We start from the raw sequence: 24,323 nt of genomic DNA on the forward strand, positions 1-24,323 counted from the left end.
CTATCCTAAGCCATCATCTCCCTGTCTTCTACCTGCGTTGAACTGCTCCTCCCTCCATCTCGCTTCCATCCTTGAAGTAAGGTTCTGTATGACCCCAGCTCCGCCAGGGTTCACGTGGGGACACACGGAATTAGTGCCCCGCAGCTACCTAGCCAAGAAGGTAAGGTACCTAGAGCTAACGCAAGGCCTTCTTCGAGCTATTGCATCACATGCAGGCCCTGAACCTGAACACCAACAAAAGGCCTCCCAAGAACCCAAGCGACCCCTGGAGACGGCCTCTTTTTCCCGTCTTCTGCTTCGTTCGCCGCGCAGCTGGACGGCGAGAATGTAGCTCGAGACCGCCGCGACTAAACCCCAGGGGTCGATGACGACGCCATGGCCTTCCGATTCCCCTCTACACCGGATCCTCGAATCCACCGGCTCGAAGACGAATATCTCGCTCCCGTTACCGCCAAAGGCTCGGTCCAGCGGACCGGACGAGCAAGCCCTTCAGACGGCGCTCTACCTCCAGTCGATGCAAACCCTCATGCTGAGCATGAGAAAGCTGCTGAGCCTGTCCTTCTGCCTCCCCAACAAGCACCGCCACGGAAACACATAGTCTTTGCAGACCCTTTTGCCTTTCGGTTCGTCGCCGTCACTCCTGGTATACTTACGCGACTTCAGTCCTAATATTTTGATGTACAGATATCTTGAAGACGATAGTAATGTCAGTGTTGTCGAGCGTCGTGGGATATTACGCGGTTACGAGTCCTACCTTGTCGAACAATGGGCGTGTTCGAGAAAATCACCAACCCTCGTCATTGTCACTTATACTGGAGATGAGAAACACTCTGTTGCGGTTGGTGTTCTCTCGGTGCCGGCAGATGAGAGTCTCTGGCCGGCCAAGCTGCGCGCCTACTTCAAAGCAATCCAGGATTCGCATGCGAGACCCAAGGAAACAGCTCTAGGAGAGCTTATGGTGACAAACCTTAGCAGCTTTCCCTCGGCTCTTACCGTCATTCTCATCCCCGAGGGCGATATCCGCAAATATCGTTCATCATTCATCGTCAACGAGGATCTCAAGCGGTTAGGATGCTCGGGGCGGTCAGGTCTTACACTCTCAGACCCGGCCGAGGCGACCCAAACCAAGTTCCTACAACTCTACAAAACTAGCGATCGGGTTCCCGTCAGCCAAGCTGTAATAGAGCTCATCAAACTCTGTCAAGTTGCTCTATACATGTTTGACAAGTTAGGTCACGAGTTCATCGATGGACTACTGTGCGACAAGACGGAGATGGCAATCAACAACTGGTGGATTGAAGTTGGTGCTGAGCACTACAACTTCGAGCCTACTGATGGCATATTAGGGCCGACCACTGTGTCAGCTCTTCTAGGCATGTTTATGGGGGCGAGGAACCGCCTTCACTGGTATGGTGCTCCGGTGTCGAAGGACGTCTTCGACCTTGACTGTACCAAACGTGGCATTGGTCATTTCCAAAAATCACAAAAACTCGAAAGAACGCGGAGGTTGGACCGCCAGACGATTCTCAAGCTCTACACAGTGTCTGCCAAGGCGGCAGCTGGAGAGGGCTGGGGTGTACAAAAAGCGGTCAAATCGACTCTGACAGAAGTCGGAGGTAAAAGAGGCGAGTTTGTCATGGGCATGGTATCAGGCAAGGACAAAGGAGGACTTGCTGATATTGAGACCCTCGACATTGACAGGTTCGTCAGCCTAGCCTACGGCGACAGGCCGAAATGGCTCTGGCATGGCAAGCCTCGAAGGACGCTCGCAGAGCTACCAAATCACAGCCCAGAGCTTGGCAATGGGCTGCCATGGAAAGATGACGATTCAAACCCGAACCCAAAACGGGTGTATTCTGCGCCTGCAGAGAGCGAAGCAGAATCGAGGCGGACAGATGATTCGCCTGGCATCTATTCAGCCTTTCCTCCTGGCTCCGCTACTAGCATCGGTGAGGGCGCAGGCGACAAAGATGCTTTGCGAAAGAATATGTTCAAGAGTGTCGCTGGGAAAATGAGCGACGCTCGGTCTGGTTTTGGGCGCATCAAAGATGCTGTTGGAGGAGGTCTACGAGGCCACAACACTCGGCCTTCGGTCTCGACAAGGGACGACTTTGGAGAGATGGGTATAGGGGGCTCCAACCAGGCACTCAGCACAGCCATGCTTTCCACCACAGCACCCATACCAGGGGTAGGCAGGGCATTCACTTGGAAGAACAAACCAGAAGAGTACCTGGCTGCGATGAGGCGGGGTGAGACGGATGTGATTCCAGGTCTGCCCCAAACTTCGCACTTTGCGTCTACTTCGACTGTCGATTTCAAACCTGCCTCGGCTCCAGCTTGTGAGACTCAGAAGCGTGAGCAGGAGGGTGAGCTGATGGACATTGGTGCCGAGGTGCGCAAGGATGTACTCTCCAAAGCGCCCTCGGCTGTTGGATCTCTGGTTGATGAGGCAGACATTCAGGGACCGTTTCTGGAAGCAGAACGCAAGAACAGGCCCGCGCGCGTGGGACTCTCACGACGGCATAGCATCCAGCTGCTCCAGTGCGGAGCGGAGAGGATTCTCAATGAGAACCGATGGCCACGCCGAATGTCGTTTAGCGATGCCGAAGAAGCCGTGCTAGGTTGGGATGATATCATTGATATCACGGATACCACGGGCGACTTTGCGAATCTGGAGGCATTCAATGACCTTGCTCAGTTCTTCAGCCGGCAGATGGATGAGATCAAGGAGGGCATCGAGCCGTGGGTGACGGAGAGGCTGAAGGCGGTTGAGCTCCTGGACGATCGCTACGCAAAGGACAAGGATGAGCTCCACGCTCTCTACTACCAGTTGAACGAGGCATGTCAACGGATGCGTATCAGCTCTCATGAACTCCTTGCCGAGGAGCGATCCCACCTGACGGAGGGCTTGAAGGAGGTCGAGGTGCTTGTAGCGCGTCTCGACTATGAGATCAATGCTCTCCTATCAAAGGTGAATGACGTCGAGGATGGCATTGTCACATTTGAGAGACAAGTGGAGGATATGGAGAAGAAAGCCGAGGATCTCAAGATCCAGCTCGAGACAGAAGGATGGTTACATTGGCTCTTCAGGACGATGACAGGCATTGGAACTGGCCCGGATATCACACGGTCTACGCCATAATTCAGTCGCCGATATAATTAGTGGTGGAGCGAGTCGAGTCATGGAGCATTGTCATGGGGCTGTGAATTTTCACATGCGTTTTCTGGCACGGAGTTTTTGGGACAAAGCATCACATGGAGCATAGATTACCCCCATGGGAGAAGGCGTTGATATAACGACAGATGGCGATACAGACAGACGCACACAGAGAGCTTGTAGTGGAGGTGTTCTTTTTCGTTCGGATTGTAGCATGAATCCATATACAGATATTATACAACGACACCTTTGAATTCATCTCATCATCCAAGCCGCCTCCGGTTTCATGTCGATGCGAGCGCCCTGTGACGCAAACCCAAGCATCTAATCATCGAGGAACAGTTCCCAAGCATATATTCGTACAAGCCCTTGTTTCTTCCAGTGGCGATTCTTCCCGTTACGCCCTTCCGATCTATACGCTTCTTTGCAAAGAGAGGGGGGAGGCTATTCGTGTTGTGTCCCCCCATATCTAATGCCTCTTAAAACATGCCGCCGCCCTGTTGACCGCCGAGGGCCTGGCCCTGCTGCTGCATAATCTCGCTGACCTTCATCGACGTGTCGAGGAACTTTGCGGTGCAGCGGTCGAGGCAGACGGACTCGCCCTTGTTGAGCTCGCCCTCGCGGTAGTCGTTGGGGATGCACTTCTTCTGGCACGAGTTCTGGAGACTACAGAAGAGTTAGTGACTGCTGTTAATTCATGCTACAAAGCCAATTCCACCCAGGTGAGGGGTTGGTGTTTACCGGTTGTAGGTGTCGGCCATCATGCGCATCTCGCTCTCCACGGCAGCAATCTTTTGCTCCGAGGTAGGCTGAGGACGACCCATTCCGAGGAAGCTCATCTTGGCGGTGTTTGAAAGGGGGTGTTTGATTTTAAAAAAGAGTGATGGTGTTGGGTGTAATGGTGTTGCGATCTGGGCGGTTTCGGCGTTGACGATGCTTTTGCCTTGGTCAAAGGGAAAATTTGGGCTTATCGCTGATTACGTGAGGTGCGCTTATCGATTGCTGCGTGTATGTCATAGGCTCGTGGGGTTGGCCAATGAGGTGTTGAGCTTCAGTCATTAACGGTACCTGATTGTAAGTGATGGTGGAAGAAGCAGCCATGTTATAGTATTAATTGCAAGAAATAAGTTCTTTGCAATAGTATTGTAGAGGGACATTATCGAGTTGTTCAAAATACTTTTTGGTCGATGCTCACAGAACCAACACCTAATGCTCCTCTTCAGAGGCAGTCTCACCTACCCTGCAGATGGCCTCGTAATTCATTTTGCTTCCTTTCTCAGCGGTCTACCGAAGCTTTGGTAATTCATGCTTGTTTCAAGGGTGTTTTTAGAGTTTTCAAAATGTGCCTTGGGCTTCGAGCTTAAATCTCCTCGTCTGGGAGTTGTATCTCGAGGTAATAGTATCGCAGGAGCGTATTTGCTCCAAGCCCAAAAACCCAGTCGAACCGACCATCACCTAGGTATATAGTCTCAATGCTTGGACAGTAGTATTCTAATTACTGGGGATTGAAAAGCACCACTATAAAATCATTAATTAAAATCCAAATATCGTAAATTTTCATTCAATGTCTCAAAAAGTCGGCGCTATTTATCACCCAAATATCACTATATCCTACTGTAGGCAATCTCTAGTTCTTAAAGGTAATGGTCTTGGACCTCGTCCACTCCTCGAGACCAAACGATCCACCAAAGCGGCCATGTCCACTAGCCTTGGCTCCTCCGTGAGGGAGAGCACTCTCGTCATGGACCGTCATGTTGTTGATGTGGACTGCTCCAGTCTCAATCTCCCGCGCAATGCGGAGACCCCTGCCGAGATCGGTGGTGAAGACCGACGATGACAAGCCGTAGTCAGTGTCATTGGCGAGCTTGATCGCCTCCTCCTCAGTCTCAATGGCGATTAGAGACACGGTAGGACCGAATGACTCGGACTGGTAGATGTCCATCTCTGCCGTGACATCGCGGATAACGATGGGCCTCATACGGTACTTGCTGGTCTCCTCAACGTCCAGATTTCCGTGAACCAGAGTGGCACCCTTGGAGATGGCATCCTTGACTAGGGCCTTGTTTCTTTCGACTCCCGCGGTGCTGATGAGGGTGGGCGCATCGCCCTTGGAGGAGAAGATTTGCTCGATAGAGGCAGAAAGCTTCTTCTCGAACTCTGCCAGGACGTTCTTGTGCACCAAGATTCTTTCAGTCGACATGCAGATCTGACCCGAATTCATAAAAGATCCAAGTGCATTCTGGAAAGCGGCGAGATCGAGGTCTGCATCCTCCCACACGATGGATGGGGCCTTGCCACCCAACTCCAACACAACAGGCTTCAAGTTTTCACCCGCCAGCTTGCCAACGATGTGGCCAACAGGAGTGCTTCCTGTAAAGTTAATCTTCTTCACATGTGGGTTCTTGATCAATGCTGAAGTCACAGACGCGGCATTGGCTCGCTCGTGGAAGATGACGTTTAGCACACCCTCGGGTAGACCTGCCTCCCTGAAGACATCGCCAATCGCCCACAAGGTTCGGGGTGAAAGCTCGCTGCCCTTGAACACAACAGTGTTTCCAGCAGCAATGGGGAAGATGACGGCTCTTGAACCCAGGATGAAAGGAGCGTTCCTGGACGCATTAGTATGAGAACAAGACACCCGAGAGTACTAACATACCATGGAGAGATAGCCAAGACAACGCCATAAGGTTCCTGGAGAACGAGGGCGTGGGTGTTAGGGTCGGCCAACCTAGGAATTGAACCCTGTATCGTGCCCACGCGACCAGCGACCTCCTTGATATGTTGGATAGCAGTGCTGATGTCAAAGTCGGCCCAGGCAGCATCACTGCCAGTCTCTCCCATTGAGTACTCGCGCAACTCGTCACGCCGCTTCTCGATGATTTCTGCAGCCTTGAGAAGCACATCACGTCTCTGATAGGGAGTGGCCTTTCGCCATGTCTTGAAAGCCTCGGCGGCAGCATCTACTGCGGCGTCGGCATCCTTGACGTCGGCACTATAGTAACGATGAATGACCTTGCTATTTGAGGGCGAGATGATATCAAAGGCATGCTCAGAGGTCTGGTCCTTGCCATTGATGAGGAGAGGGACAGTGTATGTCTCTGTAGCCGATCCGTTCGACATGATGGAAGTTATGAAGCAAATACTGTATCTTAGAAACCAAAAGATGAAGAAGATTGTTTGTATGAACAACTCAACCGAGACAATCGGCGGGCGACAGGCTCCCTTTAAGTAGCTGGGCGAAAGCAGACTGCTTGGCCAGTCCGACGGTGTTTCATTCCTCGGAATCCCTCCCCTCCTTGCAAACAGGCATGGCATAGTATAGCCTACCCCAACCCCGCATGTGGATGCATGCCACATCGGGTTGTGGAGGGGATCATGGACGTGCTGTTTGCGCAGCTAGGCGACGGCAAGTATGCTCGGCACGTCCATCGGGATTAGTTATTAGCGGGCATCCCATTTGACGTGCTTGTTCCATGGGTACGCTTCCTAGCGCGAAATAGACCAGCACCAAGAGACCTCTAAAGTCAAGACTGGATAGGAGCCTCACTTGGGGATCCATTAGGGCGGGCACGGTTGTTGGCCTGCGTTTCTTGCGTTTCAACTTGGAGGATCGTCATTGTGCTTTGACTCAGGATCCCAAAGAATCAGTTGAAAATTCAAGACGACATATTGTGACAAAGCAAAGGTCCATGCCTGTCAACAGCCCATATGCACTTCGCAAGTGATAGTTGCGAATCGGGCATGGCTCAACCCAGCAAGATCAATGCCCAGGCTCGGAGGGTATCACGGACGTTGCATCGCTGCCGGGTCCAGGAATGGCTGAGAGACGGCGGCGGTGCGGATCTGGACAATTTCTGAGGAATTCAGCGTTAGAGAAGGCTCAGTCGAGCGAATAAAGTCAACTCGGGCGCATGAACACTCACCGACGACTGGGACCGATCCTGGAAGTGTAAAGTGGACCTCGGACTTGAGTCGTGGAGAGTGCACCACTTGGCCAGGACGCGGAGGCGCAGGTTTGAGAAGCCTTGGGGTAGGGGTGCGTGGCTTGTCAGATTCCGGCATGATTGCGAGCTGTCCTGTGTAGCTGTATGCTTTTTCTTGTAGCCGAAGGATGCTAGCTACCGTAGCTGTAAGGACCTTTGCGAGAGAGCTTGAGTTGATGGCGCAGTGTCGTAGGAATTGGATTCGGTTTCTGGAGTTGAAGGTGGAGAGAGTCCACTGACAACACAACCAAACAATCTCCTAAGATCCATGGAATCCACCGTGTCAGTTCATAGATACAGTGGGTTTCGTTGGATTGGAGCGCAGTGAGTACCGGTTTCAGTAGTTGTCTTCTCATGCACCACCCATAGACATCGGAGACGCTCTGGAACAGGCAAGCAAGATGCGAGAAGTATCAGCGCTAATAGGAAACGGAGCTGTTCGTTTAACGAGTGCGGGACTTGGCTCGCCTGAGACGGCTGTTCATGCAGTGACAGCGTTGTACCTTGGCGGGCGTCCTTGACGGTGGAGGATGAGGGTGCTATTTTTGAGCCGGAGGGTTGAAAGGACGAAATTATGAATGACGCAGTGAAACCCTTATGGACCGTTGAGGCTGAAGCTTTACGTGCTTACATACATGGATGTTTCGTGCTGTCTCACCTCCATACTTGCTGCACCTTCCCTATCGTGCCTATCTACAACGGTGGGGTCACGGGGTTCGCACACAGAGAGGGCCTCATCTTTCCGTCTACCTATAGGGCATGCCACGCGATGGTAATTGGAAGATGCTGTCTGGCTAGGACATGATCCGAGACCTTTTCCCCCATGCCGAGCGCCAGGTTGTCTTTGAGCGAGACTGGCTGGCTCCACTACGGATGGGGAGATGCACCTCGTGCATGGCCCATGGGGTAGCTAGGAAGCATCCTACTTGCTACTTGGTACGTATGCATGTCCTCATCCAAGAGCTCGGTCTGAATAGCTTCCTGGAGTTGCAATTGTGTGCTTTTTCAACAGAGTTTCGCGGTTTCTCAACTGAGGTGATACCTTCCTTCCCTGGTCAAGAGAGGGTCGGAGGAAATATCCGCCACGTGACTCAGATGCGGGTTCCCACCAATCAGATGACGCAATTCTCCGGCGGTGGCACCTTCTTTGCAATGAATTTTTCCCATCCCCCGCCCGAGCCTAGGTCGCACAGAGGTCGCCTCAGAAGGAAAAGTTGGCTCAGAGGGTACCGTGACAGTACATCCATCCATGGAAGGCGAAAAATTCAAGGCCTCCTGATCGAGTTTTTGCAGTCCACTAACTCAATTAGCCACTCGAGCCACAGAAGGGGGGCCACGGGGGGTCTCAGTACCGCCTTTTTTTCGCAAACCAGCGAAAAGCAATCTTCTCCCAAACAAAACAATCCGACAACCGCTCCCCGGGCGCCCCTCTCCTCCGTAGTCGGCCTTTGTCCGCGCGCATTGTCTTTGCCAACACACGACGCGCCCACCCAGCGCCGCGATTCCAACAGCGACACCGGCCGCCTATAACGTCTCCGCCCTCCGAACCTCCGTGTGTCTGTGCCTCGGTGCGGCAGGCGCAACACATTCATCGTCGTCGCCGCGTCTCCTCCGGTCGCCGGGCCTCTGCTCGTTGCCTGCATGGACGGCCCGTCCATCATGGCCGCCGGTGGGGCGGCGTCCATGAGCCCGACCAGCCCAGTCAGCTCCCGCCATGGTCATGGCAACAGCAACGGCGCCAACAAGCGCAAGAGGAGCAGCATGGCTGGGCTGGAGAGTAGTCCTGGTAGTAATCTCGACGATCATGATGCTGATCACGAGAAGAAGCGCCAGCCCGGCGTGAAGCGCGCCTGCAACGAATGCCGTCAGCAGAAGGTGAGTCTATCGCCAACCACCACAACCCCAACCCCAACCCCAAGCGCATCCCACCAGAAGCTGACCAGATGACTCAATCGCAATAGTTGCGCTGTGATGTCGTGCAGGAGCCCTTCCAAAGTTGTTCCAGGTGTAACCGCCTCAAGCTCGAGTGCAAGATTGAGTCCAACTTCAAGCGCATCGGCAAACGCTCCAAGCACGCCGAGATGGAGAAGGAGATTGATCGCCTCCGCCGCAACATCGCCCGCGCAAAGTCTCAGGGCTTTGTCCCCGAAGACGACGACAACGTCAACTCCCCCATCACACCGAGCAATCCGACGTACACTCATACCCACACTCGGAATCCGTCTCTGATGGGCTCTGATGAGGCCGTATCGTCTCTGCTACACCTCAAGCGGGGAGGAAACTACAACGTGCCTCGATATACTCACGAGCTGGAGAACGTTCAATTGACCGAAGAGAATGTCAACAACCTCTTCAACGAGTTTTTCGCCTTCTATCATCCTTTCCTGCCCTTCCTCAATCCACAGCAGGCTCCCGACCTCTACTATCAGCAACATCCGCTGCTCTTCTGGTCTATCGTCTCGGTTGCAGCCCGACGCTTCAGTCCGACAAACGTGCCCAATCTGCTCAACAATCTCTCGGGACCCCTGACACGATTCCTGTGGTCGACGATTGGGGAGGTACCAAGCAACTACTATGTGGTCAAGGGTATGTGTCTGTTGTGTACCTGGCCACTGCCAACAAGTACGACATCGTCCGACCCAACACACATTCTGTGCGGTGTCATGATGAAGACGGCGACCGGAATAGGACTTCACCGGCCCAACCACATTCAAGACTTCTCCAGAGTGTCAGTGGAGTTGAATAAGGAGCAACTGAGCGACCGTGTGACAACATGGGCCGTTTGTAACATTGTTGCGCAGTCGGTTGGAACGGGATACGGCCAACCAGCATCGACACTCTACGACTGGACCTTGGCGCTGAGGCCGGGAGATGACAGTGCCTTCCAACTCTCACGGGAACTCGAAGCCAGACTGCAGATTGAGAGGTTCTGCGACAAGGTCTCCAAGGAGATGTATAGTAATGCAAGCGATCCGCGGGGTGTTGCCGGCGATGAGCACCGTGCTATGCTCATGCGCGTCTATCGCCGGGACTACGCAGAGTTGCACGCCTCGATCCTGTCTCAGGAGCTGGGACCCATCATCAACCTGCATTTGAGGGCCGGAGCTCTTCATATGCGTCTGGCGGGCTTCTTCGATTCTAGCAAGACACCGGGCTACATGGACGATCTGATGGGTCTCTGGCGAGCCACAACCAGCTTCCTCGATGATGTCTTGGAGATTGACAAGGTGACAAGCCCCAGAGAGACGATGGGGGGTACGATTCTTCTTCACTGCAGCAACTACATCGGACAGATGATGGTTGCGGCGGGCTTTGCGCTTCTCAAGCTCATGAGGTCGTTCTTTGCAAAGACTATTGATTTCCAGCGTGGACGAACCCTGTTTCACCAGACGATCCGAGCAATCCGAGCAACCAGCGTGGTCAACAACGATCTACAATGGCGGCTGGCTGAGCTGATGGTGCAGATGTGGAACGGAGCTCGACTAGACAACAACCAGCAGTCGTTCAACAGCAACGACGACTCCCCGATCCAGATGGACGACAGCCTCCAGCTCAAGGTGCGATGCCGGCACAGCATGAGTCTGGTGTTTGACTCTGTTTGGCGGTGGAGGGAAGACTTCCAGGCAATGGGGCGAGGTACTATCGATGGTAGGTGGATGAATTCCCCATCCCGTTCCGTTCTTGTTCTGTTATGAGTGAAAGAAGCATCATGTCGTTATTTGTCTTGTGCAAGCAATCACTGCCGCAAGATGCTGACACGGACAGTAGCAGCCAAGCAACCGACAAATCCAGATTCGGCTAATGAGTCTTCAGCATCTTCGACACACATGGACAGCACCTTGGTACCGTCACACACGCTGCCCCCCTCGAGCCTGCTCAACACCAACACCAACGGGTCCCTCACGCCCGGGGCGACTGGGCTGTCGGCGGCGTCATCGGCCCAGAACAGCATGATGGGCATGGCGGCGTACGACAACACCAACTACGACTTCTTCGACCCCCAGCACTGGATGTTGGATGGTCTCCTTGACTTTAACTACTCGTTCGTCCCTCCCCTGGAAGGCGCATAGGGGTCCGATTCCAAGGGAGTCTAGGCCGTGGTAGTATCGAGACGACTTGAACAGCATCAAGACGAAGCTGAGCCCCCGAGTGACCCTTGTTCTCGTTTGGTTTCATGTACTTCTTTTTTGTTATTTTTCTTCTTCCTCTTTCGTTCGTGACTTGGTGAGACTGTTCAGTTCAGCGAGGGACTTTATCATCAGCCTCCCCTTGTCAAGTTTGTTGCTTTTCTATGGGAAATGGGAGGGAGGTTTTATCAGGTGACATGAGAAGTCATCGATGGGATGGGAGAGATATCAAGAGAGAGAAAAAGAAAAAGGGTAAAGACTACAGTCCACGTGTGTATGCAGCATGACGGAATGCGACAATGTTTAATTATGGTCGAGCTGAACTGGCGTCATATCATGTTGATCGCGTTTCACAAGCCTCTTTTCTTGGTCCAACCAAGCCTCATATCATGATCCATTCAAGGTATGATATTCGTTGGAACTTTTGAGTGCAACGCCGGAGGGAAGGATTTTGAGGCTTGGGTTGTCGCAGCATCTCCTATCACAGACTCTCGTCTGAAATGAGAAAAGGGGGGGGGCAGAGCAAGCAAGGGGAGACCCTCTATCTGCTCTATCTCCATCTCGCTCTTTCCACAGCCTCGGGACGGAACACGAAGTTGTAGGGCGAGACTTTGTTGTCTGTGTTTTTATTTTCGAGATGACGCAGGGAAACGGAGTCATATACGCCCCCCCCTTACCTATATCAAACGGAGACGCGGGGATAAGTCGTCGGCCGACGGATTCGACCAGGCTATCGACATGGATGAGCTTCTTGTAGGAGCACGCACCGCTAGAAGGTCATGGTAGATTGGAAAACTGCCTAGAGCACAATGGAGTAGAGTCCACGAGGGCTAGATGATGAATGTTTCACAGATATTTCCTTCGTGTGTTTTTACCATCTTTAGCTCTAGGGCCAACAGTTCTATGATACAGCACAGCCAGAGGAGCGAGTAACAAGATAAGAGTCTAGACAATGAGAAGGATCAGTGGGCATGCCATGTTAGTGTAGTATTCCGCAACCCGGAGCCCTGGTCACGGGCGCCCGCTGGATGTGCCAGTTTGCAAACGGTCGCATCCATCGCCATTGTCGACCTAGCGTCTTCTTTCAATCAAAGTCAGTGACGTCGTGTAATAATAATCCCTCCCCTTCTTCTATACGGGAGGAACGTGTGGTTTTTGTTCTTTCTGCTGACAGGCAAGCTTGGCCTGAACCATTGGCTGGGCTTTTTGAACAAGGGGGGGTTGGTTTCTTGCGCCACAGCCGTTGTTCAAAGAGAAAGGAGGGAAATGACGCCCGGCTTCTGGAAGGATTTGATGACTGTTGCCTTGTTGTCCGTGTCCCCTGGCTAAGATATGCGAGGGGTTGTGGCTTGATGTGAAAGGAATGTGATAGAGGGTTGCAGTCGAACGGTTGGACGCTCAAATACGAGGCTACTTTTTCAGCTGAAAGAGCAAATTAGAATAAAGAATAATAAAGAGGCAAACACGAAAGAGCCAGTTTTTTTAGTTTTTTTCCTCCAAGAGATTCGGCGAGGGCCGTGCCGAGGATACAATTTGTTGTTGTCTCTCTGTCGGTCCAACATGATGTGAATTCAACCTCACCCGCATAATAAAAAAATATATGGGGACTCGGTAGATGTCGCAGACGAACAAGAAAATGCCCTGCCGTAGATATCACATGCGGCCGTTTACAAGACCTCCCCGAAGACGGTGGGTGACATTGGCCGCGCAACTCGGGGCCTCTAGAGAGGCGGCCATCGCGGGCCCGCGGTAGTAGACAAACCAGATGGAGAGAATAAGCGCCCTCAACGAACGACATGACTCTTTACAGAGGGAGAAGAGAGACGGTCAACCCGGGTCGTTGGCGATGGCGATGGCGATGGCAAGGCATTTCTGCTGGGCTGTGCTGTTAGAGAAAGAGAGCATCTTGATACACATTGCCATGCCATGCCATGCCATTCCACCGGGCTATGCTCAACCAGCCTGGCATCGCAGTTGGTGCCGTCCAATGCCGCATCTCCAACTGGACGGAAGGATCAGGCACAACCATGCTCCAACACGGAGCCGAAGCCGGGACTGGAACACTTCATCAGAAACAACAATAGAACCTACTCTGCCAGTAGGGCTGGGCTGTTCACCGTCTTCGGCTGATGGGCAAAAAAACGAAAGAAACAGAGCCAACACCGCACGCCCCCCCTTTCTCTCAGGGCGGGCATCGTCGATTTGTGAAACTCGCCCATCGATCTGCGCCCAGGATAAGCCCTACAGCCCCCCTTGTGACCCCTCTCCTTTGATGGGCACCACCACACGTTGCAGCAGGTTCCAGTTCGCTTCCCTTTCATTCAAGCAAGGCAAGCGGAAGAGAAAGATTCGGCGAGCCGTTGCACGGCACCTCCACAAGTGCCGGCAAGGGATTCGCCCGTGGCAGATCTCTCAAGGTCCGCTTGTGATGCGATGCCATCCCGTCGTCGAGTGGGAAGGGAGGAACACATACTGTAGCGTGGGATTCCCGGCAGTTTCTTTCATAGTGAGAAGGGGGGGAATCCTCTAATCTCGGCCTTGTCTGCTTTTGTACAGATACGATTATGGTCCAAGGAACCCTAGAGAACCTTAGCGGTCGATAGACTATCCATCTTGTCTACTATGCTGGTGTCCATTGTTGATGGTGATGATGATGGACAGTAGAACAGCACGCGGGTCGGCGGGCGGCGATCTCAGGTTTGTCCTGTGCCCTTGGGGGGGAGCTAATAGCCAATCCTTGTATCGTCAGGCTGTCCCGTCTGTCTCTCTCTGTCTCGAGGTCTGATCATCAATAAAAAACTGGCCCACGATGGGCCCCAGCTCAGACACAGACACAGACAGGTCCCGGGAAACTGGAAGTTTGCCACCTTTCATTAAAGACAGGCCCAGGCAGAAACACGAAACAAACAATGAGCAAGATTCGATTCCTTCTTCTCATGCTGCGGAAATTCGGATCCGATCGTCATTGGCCTAGGCCTGGGTCTGGTGTGCAACATGATGGACGGTCCTGGGCCTGGGTCAAGAGATCTCCTCGGGAGAGCTTATCCACCCCCCTGCACTTGGACTTGGACTTGGACTTGGGCAATGTGTCGGTCCCCCCTCAACAAGGGCCTGATTCCTTCGTAGTTTTCCTGGAATCTCAGAGCCCGGCAAACGATGCCGTCACCATGAGCCCACATCCGAGACCGCCAAAGACGGGTTGACGACGGACTCGGACAGGGGAGTTGACATTCGACGCCATTGCATCAGCAGCCAGACCTGTCAATGGGTCAATATCCCATTTTCTCTCGTCAGATCTCTAACTCTCGCCCTGTAGCCAACTGGGTGTCTCGACACAGATTCAGTAAACCCACAAAGCAGGGCAAATTGCTGATTCGGTAGCCAAGCTGCGACGGTAGGATTCCCGAGTGAGACCTCCACCAAGATGGGCAAATTTGATAGTAGGTTATCCATCGAGGGCCCCCTACCCCCCCGGAGAAGCTCAAAAAAAGAACACCCCAGCCCAAGTGGTAGCCGTGCGAGACTAGGTAATTATTGGTGGCATGGCTTGAGAACCGACGGATACCATCTCGTCAAGCAACAGCCGCTCATTGGGCAGAATGATTTTGTGTTTTTTGCTTCTTTGTGCTGGTGACGGACGCCAAAACAAAACAAAACGAAACAAAGAAAAACAGAGAAAGACGGGACGACGGCTCGCTCGGTTCCTGCAAGACAAAGAAAGAGATGCAGACTCTGCAGTTGAGAAGTGATGCACACAGAGTCTGACCGTATCGCACTGGAAGCCCTGATGGGCCTAGTTTCTGTCCCTCGCGCTTCGAAAAATAAAAAACCAGAGACAAGAAGAAAGACCGGCGGCTGCTGTATGTAACCCTCGCTCGCGGCAATTCATGGTCCCCCGAGGGCTTGGGCTCGGGGACTAGTAATAGCTGACTGAGAGTCGCACTCGCTCCTCGCGCCTTGTCGCGACAAATAATCCAGAGTTTTTCGCCCGGCGTGTCCGAAAAGATGCGACCTTGACAAGAGTACAGAGTCATTGACCTTGTTAGTGGCTCGAGATCCCAAGTCATAAGCGACAGGGAATAGCACAGCACAGCACAGCACAGCACGTCCGTCCGCAGTGACATGCTCTGCTCTAGTTACTCCGCGTGCGCTAGAACTTGCTTGCTTGCGCCCTATGACGCCCGGTAGCTGAAGCTCAAGTCGTGTTGAATCCATTGTTGGAAACAATAGGGAGCCACAATAAGCTGTCGGCTTGGCAGAGTCACAGACTGATGCGGCTTGCTCCTATTCATTACCCAAACAGGCAATCACCGCTTGACTCGAGATTCAAATGTCGCCAGCTTGCCTTTCATTCATCGATGCGGGGGGTCCGTGAGGCGCTCTCACGGTGACCCGGCTGTGCTGTGCTCTGCTCTGCTGTTTCTGCTGCTTGTTGCCCGTGATGAACAGGCAGAGAGAGGCACAGACAGGCACGGGAATGTTACATAGGGCGTGGGTTGGCAGCCGTTCGAACCAGGGCCATGCCTTTTTGCCTCGATATGAATGGACCGACACCCCGCGAGATTGGCTTCTGACGAGGGAGTTCCTTGAAAGATGATCGACCGATAGATGATGGCAGAGCAAGACGGGGGGGACCCTCCGGAACCACACCCCTCCCCTCCAGGGCCCCCCTCCCCCTTGTGGCTACGCTACCTCAGCCCAGTAGACTTGTCTGCAAAAGAGCCAGAGTCGAACGGCAAAGGGAAGGAAGGAAAAAAACGTCTTCTTCTGTCAGGGCCCTGGTGAATGAAATGTGGAGGTGTCTCCAGAGCAAGGGAGATCCCGGCATCAACCATGCCACGGCGGGGGCCACCTTGGCAGAAACGGGGCCGCAGCGTTTCTTCGAAGCCTCAGCGCGGATCGGCAATTTCGCGACCTTAACGCCGCCGCCGCCGGGCTCGGCCACTTGCCGCGTCCGTCAATATCAGATCTGCCATGTTAAGTCAGCATCGCGAAAACCTTCACCAAACACCAAAAACCTCGGCTCCAAGACGCTGCACATGCTGCTGCTCCCTCTCGATTCATGCGTCAAGGGGGCGCGGGCATCTCGCTTCGATTCGATCGCCAGGTTCTGCTGCCGGCAACATACGAGCAAGTGACATCCGGAAAAACCAACAGCTGGATCCGACCCAGAGGTTTGGTACCGCCCAATTTGCATGAAGCACCCCGAATCACTCGGCGGTGTCTGTGAGTGGAAGGTAGGGGGGAGGCATGGCAGAGGGATGGGGCTCAGGGACATATACGAACCATAAGGTTGAAATCTGAGACGTCAAAGCCGCGCCTGGGCATGCACATGGGCCATGGTAGACGCGGTGAGCCTCTGGCCTCGGGCCTGGGAGGGATATCGTGGTTTGCCATTGACAGCACGCCCGGCATGGCTCTCCTGGTGGAGGGGGAGATCATGAGGCATGGGACTGTCGCGACGGGGGCGCTTAGATATGAATCGACGAGTTAGATGCGCCTCAACAGGCCCGTGAAATTCAAAACCCCCCCGCAAAACTTTCCCATCTGGGTAAAAACTCTGCTCATACCCAACGTCCCGGCAGTTGGGAAAATTAGATGGATAACGGTGAAACAGGAAACAAAATCAAGCAGGATAACTGCCATGCCAACGCCGCCACGGCACAAGCAGGGTCGTCCTTGGTTGACGCGGTCCGACAGCAGAGCCGTTGGAGATGCAGATGGGCATATCTTTAGATGCCGGGGTCGGGATGTGGGAGAGGATGGGAACGAGCAAAGCCTCACAAGGCCAGGACCCGTGGGACGAGGCCAGCATCCCAAGGCGAAGCACTCCTTTCACTGCCTTGCCGCACCATCAGTCAGTGATGAATACAAGATCGAACCGCATGACCGTCACAGCCAAGGCTGTGCATCTCCGAGGTGGGATCCGCGGGTAGAGCAAGGGATCTACAGGAACCCTCAGCCAAACCCCAGATCTGGCGGCAGCGGGAGCGGCGGCGGCGTTGTGTTGGCAGCATTAGCAGACGGGCTATAGCAGTAGATCGAGCAGATAAGCAAGCAATCAAAGCAAGCAATCAAGAACCAAGCAGGTAATCAGGGGTGTCAGCATCATCTGTCCGTGTGTCGTGCCCAACAAGCAAACCGGCACTTACGGCCATGCTGATCTGATCGGGGGACGAATGCTCCGAAATGGCGATGGATGGATGCTCGAGGAACAGGAGATGCATTGCCAAGACCGTCGACAAGACACGTACCGTATACGTGGGCATCGCAGCCGGATAGGGAAGCGTCCGAGGTATCGGTACGGCAAGCCGACTCTCAAGAATCAGTGACGGATTGATCTGTGGTGATGGTGGTGATGCTAAAAAGGACCTTGAGCTAAAGAATTGGGGGGCGTGTGGGGATGATGCGGCCTAGACGTTGTGGGCGTGTCCACAGAGGGGAAGGTGCAATGAATGATGGATGGATGTAGATGTGGGTGTGCGCTGGCAGTCGCAGTCGCAGTCGCAGCGCATTCGCAGTCGCAGTCAGTGGCAGTGGACAGTGGGCAGCAGTGGACGTTCGCTTACTGCCCAGCCGCTGCCCAATGGCGGTCCTCTTCACAGCGCCTAGACGCGCGCGTACCCATGCCTCTTCCGGAAAGGCGCAGCTACCGGAGTGCGCGCCCATTGGTTGCCGCTAATCGTGGGGTGGGGAGAGGGAAAGAGACGACGAGCAGAGGAGGGGTGGTCGCATCTCCGCCGACCGGCCATCACAAGAGGGGGCCCACGCTCAGCCAGGGAACCCCCTTGCTCGGGCTATTCCAGTTGTGGAAGAAGAGTGGTTCCTGACCCTGCTAGCGCGTCCCGGCAGTTTGGTACGCTAAGCTTTGTGGTGGGACCGCCAAGCTCCGGATCCGTGCCCTGAATGGCCGGGCCCGGGGCCGCATTTCTAGACCCGGTACGTATCGCCCGTAGCGGCGCCGTAGCTTGTGCCGGACTGGTCGAGCTCCGATACCCCTGTCACCTCCATCACCGTCATGGGTTGGTTATTGCGCAGGTGGAGATGCAGCTGGTATTAGTCGTGCCTTTGTGAGCCATTCTCGCTGTCATTCTCTCTCTGTGTCCCGTCCTGCTACCACACTGTACCGACAGGCATCGGGGACCTGAGCAGTCGACGAGCCCGGATTCTTTCCCTTCTCAGCATGGCTCCTCCTGCCATCCCTCAGCTGAGCCAGCCGGAGCACTACGCGGGTTGCGACCTGCCCCTTGACAAGACGTCAGTGTCAGTTTGTGCGGCACACACAGTACCTACGCGGTTCCCTCCGGGCCTGCTTGCTGCCACTGCCACTACGTAACGTCAAGAATTGGGTCGCATTCGCGGACCAGGGGCCAGAGATGCCGAGGGTGTAAACTTTCTCGATCCGACCGCGGCAGCAGACGATTTCGGTCGTTGGCCCGCGTGTGCCTTGCCTTGTGTGTCTTGCTGGCCAACACCAGGCAACGTGCAAAATCCAACGGTTTTCTTCGATACACGCGGCGTCTGTTGCGTGTGTGTGTTGCGTGTGTGTGTGTGTGCTTGCCCAACAGACAAGACTTCTCTTTGCTTGGCTGATCAGTTGGTGATGTTGTTGCCCTTCTCGGTGCTGTACGGCTTCAATCCGTAACTATACAAGAACTCGCGGATGCCCACCTCTGGGAAACTCTGACGGGATCATCAATGACCCCGAGTCTCCGCTCATCCTCCTCCTCACCTACCTACTACTACACCTCCTCCTCCTCCTCCTCCCACAAGATGACGAGGCAATCTGCCGGTCGTCGTCAAGCGAGGTTGTGGAGCCACCAGTTCTGTTCTGCGTATCTGCTTCTCGTCTGGCTTCCTTTTTGGCCTCTTTTGTCGACCGCTTCCGTTCCTGGGTTCGGCAGCAATACTGTGCCACCCTTTTCGCCCTGGTTGTCGTCGTCGGTCGTTTGTTTGCTTTGCCTCTCTTTCACCCTCGTCTGTTCGTTCGGCTGCGCCTGTGGTCGCGGCCTAGTCTCTCTAGCCGTGGCCCTGTGGTCGCCCTAAAAGGTTCCCCAAGTAAAGAGACCCCTGCTCCCCATTTAGATTATGGCGTCTTGATTTTCTGGTTGTCTTCTCGCGCCTCCTCCACTCACATCCCAGTACGGTACGGGACGTCACTGGCGCACCCTTTTTTTTTCTTCGCTGCCGATCTTGAGATCGATGGACGCCAAACGGCCCGCGCAGGATTATTGACCTTCCGCGCACTCGCTGTCAGCCCTTGTACTAGCTTCCTGTCAGCCATCATCATTCAGGTCATATTCGCAACTGTCTTACGCTTCCCGGCCATGTGTAATCTGTGCTCTCAGTCATGGCCTCAGGTACAGTAAGCGTCGAGGCCCTGTCGACCACAGACGGGCAGCATGAGCAGGATTTCGGCCGAAGTGCTTCCTGTCCTATCCTGTCTGTTTCTGCCTCTGCCTCTGCTCCGCTGCAGACGACACCAAACGGACCCTGCCCACCTGGTACCCACCTTGCCGCGTTCTCTCTCACCCATTGTCTCTGGCTGGCCATTGGCACTGGTGCATGTCGACCTTCCAGCTCTGGCTCTTCTGGATACTTGTCGCCTGTCTGGCTGGGTCATGTTTAGCTCAGCCTGTCGGTTCTAGCAGCCTGCCTAGCAGCCCATCTAGCACCGTCCCAGTTCAGCTTGCCCCTGGTTGAGGCTAGTTGCCTCGTTTTGCCTTGTCTGGTCATCCGTCTCCTCGCCCGTCTAATCGTCTCAGAACGGTAAAGCCATGTCTGTTGTCGAGGTAGTAGCGCGGCAGATGTCTCGTCCCTCCACATTGTCGTTGTCGTGTCACTCGACTATCGAGACCAATACAAACCTGTCAAATCCGGGTTGTTTCCATCATTGACAGTACTCTTAATCTCACTCACCTCAGTCGCTTCTTTCCATCTCCCTCTGTCGATCATGACGGCTCTGGCGGGATGGGCAAATCTGCTCTTCCTCTCTCTTCCTTGCCACCGCCTCGGGCTCGGCTCAGTCTTGAGTGCCAGGCATTGGCAATTACACAATCTATCCAGAGTGTCGGTTTCGTAGAATGCTCGAGACCCCGTACCTGAGACGCTAGGCGTGTGTGCGCAGGGCTTTGGTGATTCGGCCTGAGAGGTTCGGAGTTCCCTTGAGGCGCGCTCAGCGACGTTCTCTCTGCGGTAGGTAGTAGAAAACTACCGGGCTTATTCGGTGCTGTTTCCCTTCTCGAGACCAACGTCTCCATCCGCCCATCCATCCATCCATTTTCCCATCCATCTCATCATCTCACACACCCATGGCCCATGCCCCCATACTGTACTCCTCCCATGCTCCAATGCCCCATACATTGTGCTTCCCATGTCGTGCCCACTCCCACGCCACATCCACTCCCACCCTCCAAAGCCGCGCCCCTCCCCTCCCCTCCCCTCCATCCTGGTCCATCTCCACTGGCATGCACGTCCTCTGTCCTTAGTGTTTTCCCTATTCCCAGCATAAGCCAGCCCATCTCAGTCCCTCTGCCTCAGACCCTCGGCGGCTATCTTTATGCACGACAGTTCAAGTACCTTGGCATAGCCGTGGCCACCTCTGCCAGTACCAATGCCAGTGCTGCCAGTGAGTGCCAGTGTCAGTGTCATTGCAGGGCCGTACCTTGGGGCTCAATCCCTCTGTCAACACCCCGGTCTACCCCCCGTTCGCCCCTCCCCCTGCCCTGCCTCTTGGGTTGACCAGGTCTGTCTCTCCTCGCTGGTCCAGAGATCCCTGGGCTTGTTAATATCGCTGCTCTCCAAGAATGTCCTGGTACCTTTGCTCTCCAGACCTCGACCTCCCTGCAAACCTACCTACACTCCAACGAGCTCGGTCGATCTGCGCTCCACTGCCTCTTCACCTCCAAAGTCCATTTATACAAAGAGGCCGGGCCGTCTCCGTTGTGTGTCTGCGACTGCGTCCGCGTCTCCACAAGGCTCTGTCACTTGCAACCCGTTCTTCTTCTTCTTCTTGTTCCTCTTGCCCTTGCACTTGCGCTTGGCCTCCATCTCTGGACATACCGGGTCTTCAAAAAGCGGCCGCGGCCAGGAAAGGCTGAATCCCATCTCACCTCTCCTCTTCCCTATCTGCCTCGCCAGGGCTTGATGCCATCCCGGAGCACCTCAGTCTTTGTTCATAAATGCGCCAGTCTCAGACAGACTCTCCCACCCGCCGCCACGACACCAACGGCTGTACACCACTTCTCACAAAAGCATTCTATCCCCCAGCCCCGCTGATAACCCGACCACTTTGGACTACAGCTGTCCAAGATCCCAGCTTGATACCCACTTGATCATGGTTGAGCAGCAGTATATTGCCCCAGGTCTACCCCATTCGGATGGTCTCTCGGGAGCTTCCAACTTGCACGACGCTGTCCCAACGACTGCTGCCTTGCCAGCCTCCCCCTACCCTGACTTGACTCCATACGCATCTGTGAGTTCTTCCTCCGAAGGACGGATATGCAGTAGCCATATCTGGCACCCCTGCTCGTGGTAGTGGCGACGAGACTGACTTTTACCAAAAACAGGTCTCCTCCTCCTTCAACAGTATCCCTGGCCAGTGCGATTCGTCGCTCTTGACTCCCATTTCAGTTGCTGGCTCTCCTCCTCTGCACCAGGTGTCTAAAATTGCACACCAGCAGTATCCTCCTCCTCCAACGACTCCTAACCAGCAGCCAACCCCTCCGGGAAGTTCCAAGATGTACCACCAGCAGTGGCCGGGCCAATTCGACGTCAACGGCCAGTCTCCCCAAACCAGCTCGCCAATGACTTCTCAGCCCCCAGTGACTCAAGAGTTCCTTGACCCCAACTATGTCCACGAGGGCCGCCGAACTCCAGGACCGCCAGAGCCCTACATGGGTAACTTTGGTGTGTCGACTGGACCCGAACCGCAGACCATGAACCAACCCTACTACCTCAGTGTAGCAGCTCCAGTCGACCATCAGAACCAGATGATGATGCGAGAAAGCCAACACATGCCCATGGGAATGCACCACCGCGAGATGCCCCATGCGCCTCTGTTGCATGAGCCTCACCCTTCCCAGTTCCGCCAGCAACGCCGACCCAGCATGGAAGATCAGGGGCTGCATGGTTTGCCAGCAGATGTCCCTCGCTCTGTTACTGGATCTCCCCGCCGGCGCGTTTTACAGGCTCCCAATCGCGTCAAGAAGCGCCAGTCCAAGAGGTCTGGCGCAGCTCGGAACATTGTGGCAGAAGATCCTCTTGACGAACACAAGAACTGCTTCGGGCAAGAAGTCCCACCCAACCTGAAGAGCAGCTGTCCCGAAGAAGAGCGCTGCATCTTTGAATCACGATGGCAGCACCGCCACCAAAAGGGCCAGGACATGTGGGAGAGCATCCAGAACGACTTCAAGGACCGATTTCACAAGTGCCCCGGCAAGGAAATGCTGCAGATGAAGTTCAAGCGTGGCCGATCCAAGTATATCGATTGGATCAACAAAGATGTTAGTCCCCTGCGCACCCCTCTGATATTCAATGGCTAACTGTTTCTCCAGGAGGAACTTCTCCGTGAAGCTTGGATGAGAGTCGAAAAGAACCGGTACCAGATGATCCTCGAGGCATTCATCGAGTTAGGCGGCTCCCGAAACATGCGGTTAAGCGCCAGCGATATCGAGGTCAAGGTCGTCAACGACCTGAAGCTTGAGGAGGGACTGTACATGGAGTCACACGGCGATGCCAATATCCGACGACGTCGCAAATCCCTGTCAACAAGAAAGCGCTCGGGCGCTCGCGGAGTCGACGACAGTGACGTCCCGGCCAACGACGAAATGATGAGCGTTGGCTCACACAACACCCATGAGGACGAGGTTATCAACCAAGTCCATGGCCCCTTCAAGCTCGATGACGAGGCCTCCGCAAACCCCAACAACATGATGGAAATGCATCTATGGGACCAGCAGATCAAGATGGAGCCCGGAGTGATGCAACAAAGAAATGACCGTATGCAACCAATGATGAGAATGAGTCCAGGATCGCAGACCATGTACGGAGGACGGAGAGGATCTTAGAGGTTGGCGGCTTCAAGGCGCAAGGTTGGGATCGGGTGGTAAAGTGCTTTCCCCTGCTGGATACCGTTTTAGATTGCTTCATCTTCTCGACGAAGAGCCCACACTCCTTGTTTTCTACCCATGTTTCCTGTCATTCTGGATGTTTGCGAAATGCATGAGAAATCTTCCATATACCCCTTCCGAAATATGCTTTTAGATAGAGCTTCTAAAGACGACCCTGATGTGGGTTTCCAAGTCATTGCGCTGTGCTGAGTCTTGTTGAGCCTCTTGTTCTGATCGTTTCGAATCTTGGTTGTAAGGCCAGGGCAGTCTACCTGGTCTTCACTCTCAGTAGAGCCCTATTCTTTCGTCATACTCTCCGAAACTCATCGGCCCTCCACTTCAAAGCAGACGCCTTTTCCGCGCAGCACGTGCAAAGTCAAGTGATCCCGAGTGGCTTCGTACAAGTCTGGGGTCAATATTTCCTTGACGCACGGGTTGAGGGGCCTCTAGATTGGCGATTGAGAGCTGAACTCAGTGGCGTGTTGTGCAAGAGCAGGGGGCAGAGAAAGGGGGCGGGCACGGCACATGTCGAGCGAGAGTGAGACAACTCAACCTCGTATTGAGAGACTTATCCAAGCCTGCGGTCCCGACAGTCTGGAAAATTGCGCTTCAAGTAAATTTGATTGTCGCTGCAACTTGCATGCAGCTGGGTCAGGCTGGCAAGGGTTCCATTTGTCGCCAGCGCAGCAGGGAGGGTGTGGTGTCGAGACAAGCTCGATGGGGTCGCCTCGAGCCTAAACTAGTGGCCCCGTCGACGGACGCCCTGGCCGTCAGGGATCCAGGCTTAGCCCCCGATGCAGATCACGCCGTTTGACAGTTCGGCAGTGCTAGGGTTGAGGCGTGTTGCGAAGCGTTGAGCGCCGTCCGTCCGCCCGAGTTTGTGCGTAACTTGACCCGTTGTCCCTCTCTAGTTCTGTACAGCACCGTAGCCCGTGGAACACTGAAC

The 24,323-nt window shown here is 54.3% G+C and overlaps 6 protein-coding genes across 6 annotated transcripts; 3 read left to right on the top strand and 3 right to left on the bottom strand.

Annotated features, from left to right (window-relative positions):
• Window positions 1-375: 375 nt before the first annotated feature.
• On the top strand, window positions 376-3,142 carry NCS54_00151200 (Hypothetical protein; the record flags this gene model as incomplete). The annotated part of the gene is made up of 2 exons (XM_053147138.1): window positions 376-623; window positions 685-3,142. 2 exons carry the CDS (start codon window positions 376-378, stop codon window positions 3,140-3,142), a joined length of 2,706 nt encoding a protein of 901 aa, XP_053003113.1.
• Window positions 3,143-3,636: 494 nt separating this feature from the next.
• Window positions 3,637-4,104, bottom strand: NCS54_00151300 (Mitochondrial import inner membrane translocase subunit TIM10; the record flags this gene model as incomplete). The annotated part of the gene is made up of 2 exons (XM_053147139.1): window positions 3,899-4,104; window positions 3,637-3,823 (listed from the first exon to the last, which is right to left on the bottom strand). Exons 1-2 carry the CDS (start codon window positions 3,994-3,996, stop codon window positions 3,637-3,639), a joined length of 285 nt encoding a protein of 94 aa, XP_053003114.1. The 5' UTR covers window positions 3,997-4,104.
• Window positions 4,105-4,784: 680 nt separating this feature from the next.
• NCS54_00151400 (Aldedh domain-containing protein) lies at window positions 4,785-6,514 on the bottom strand (the record flags this gene model as incomplete). Its single annotated transcript, XM_053147140.1, has 2 exons — window positions 4,785-5,766; window positions 5,814-6,514. The coding sequence occupies 2 exons, from the start codon at window positions 6,512-6,514 to the stop codon at window positions 4,785-4,787; spliced, it is 1,683 nt and encodes a 560-aa protein (XP_053003115.1).
• A 426-nt stretch (window positions 6,515-6,940) lies between these two features.
• NCS54_00151500 (Hypothetical protein) lies at window positions 6,941-7,496 on the bottom strand (the record flags this gene model as incomplete). The annotated part of the gene is made up of 3 exons (XM_053147141.1): window positions 6,941-7,011; window positions 7,081-7,399; window positions 7,473-7,496. 3 exons carry the CDS (start codon window positions 7,494-7,496, stop codon window positions 6,941-6,943), a joined length of 414 nt encoding a protein of 137 aa, XP_053003116.1.
• Window positions 7,497-8,781: 1,285 nt separating this feature from the next.
• On the top strand, window positions 8,782-11,210 carry NCS54_00151600 (Hypothetical protein; the record flags this gene model as incomplete). Its single annotated transcript, XM_053147142.1, has 3 exons — window positions 8,782-9,015; window positions 9,102-10,788; window positions 10,906-11,210. The coding sequence occupies 3 exons, from the start codon at window positions 8,782-8,784 to the stop codon at window positions 11,208-11,210; spliced, it is 2,226 nt and encodes a 741-aa protein (XP_053003117.1).
• A 10,393-nt stretch (window positions 11,211-21,603) lies between these two features.
• On the top strand, window positions 21,604-23,335 carry NCS54_00151700 (Hypothetical protein; the record flags this gene model as incomplete). Its single annotated transcript, XM_053147143.1, has 3 exons — window positions 21,604-21,741; window positions 21,836-22,771; window positions 22,823-23,335. The coding sequence occupies 3 exons, from the start codon at window positions 21,604-21,606 to the stop codon at window positions 23,333-23,335; spliced, it is 1,587 nt and encodes a 528-aa protein (XP_053003118.1).
• Window positions 23,336-24,323: the final 988 nt, after the last annotated feature.

The sequence above is a fragment of the Fusarium falciforme genome, chromosome 1 (assembly GCF_026873545.1).
Source record: "Fusarium falciforme chromosome 1, complete sequence".
In the NCBI taxonomy this organism is placed as follows: domain Eukaryota; kingdom Fungi; phylum Ascomycota; class Sordariomycetes; order Hypocreales; family Nectriaceae; genus Fusarium; species Fusarium falciforme.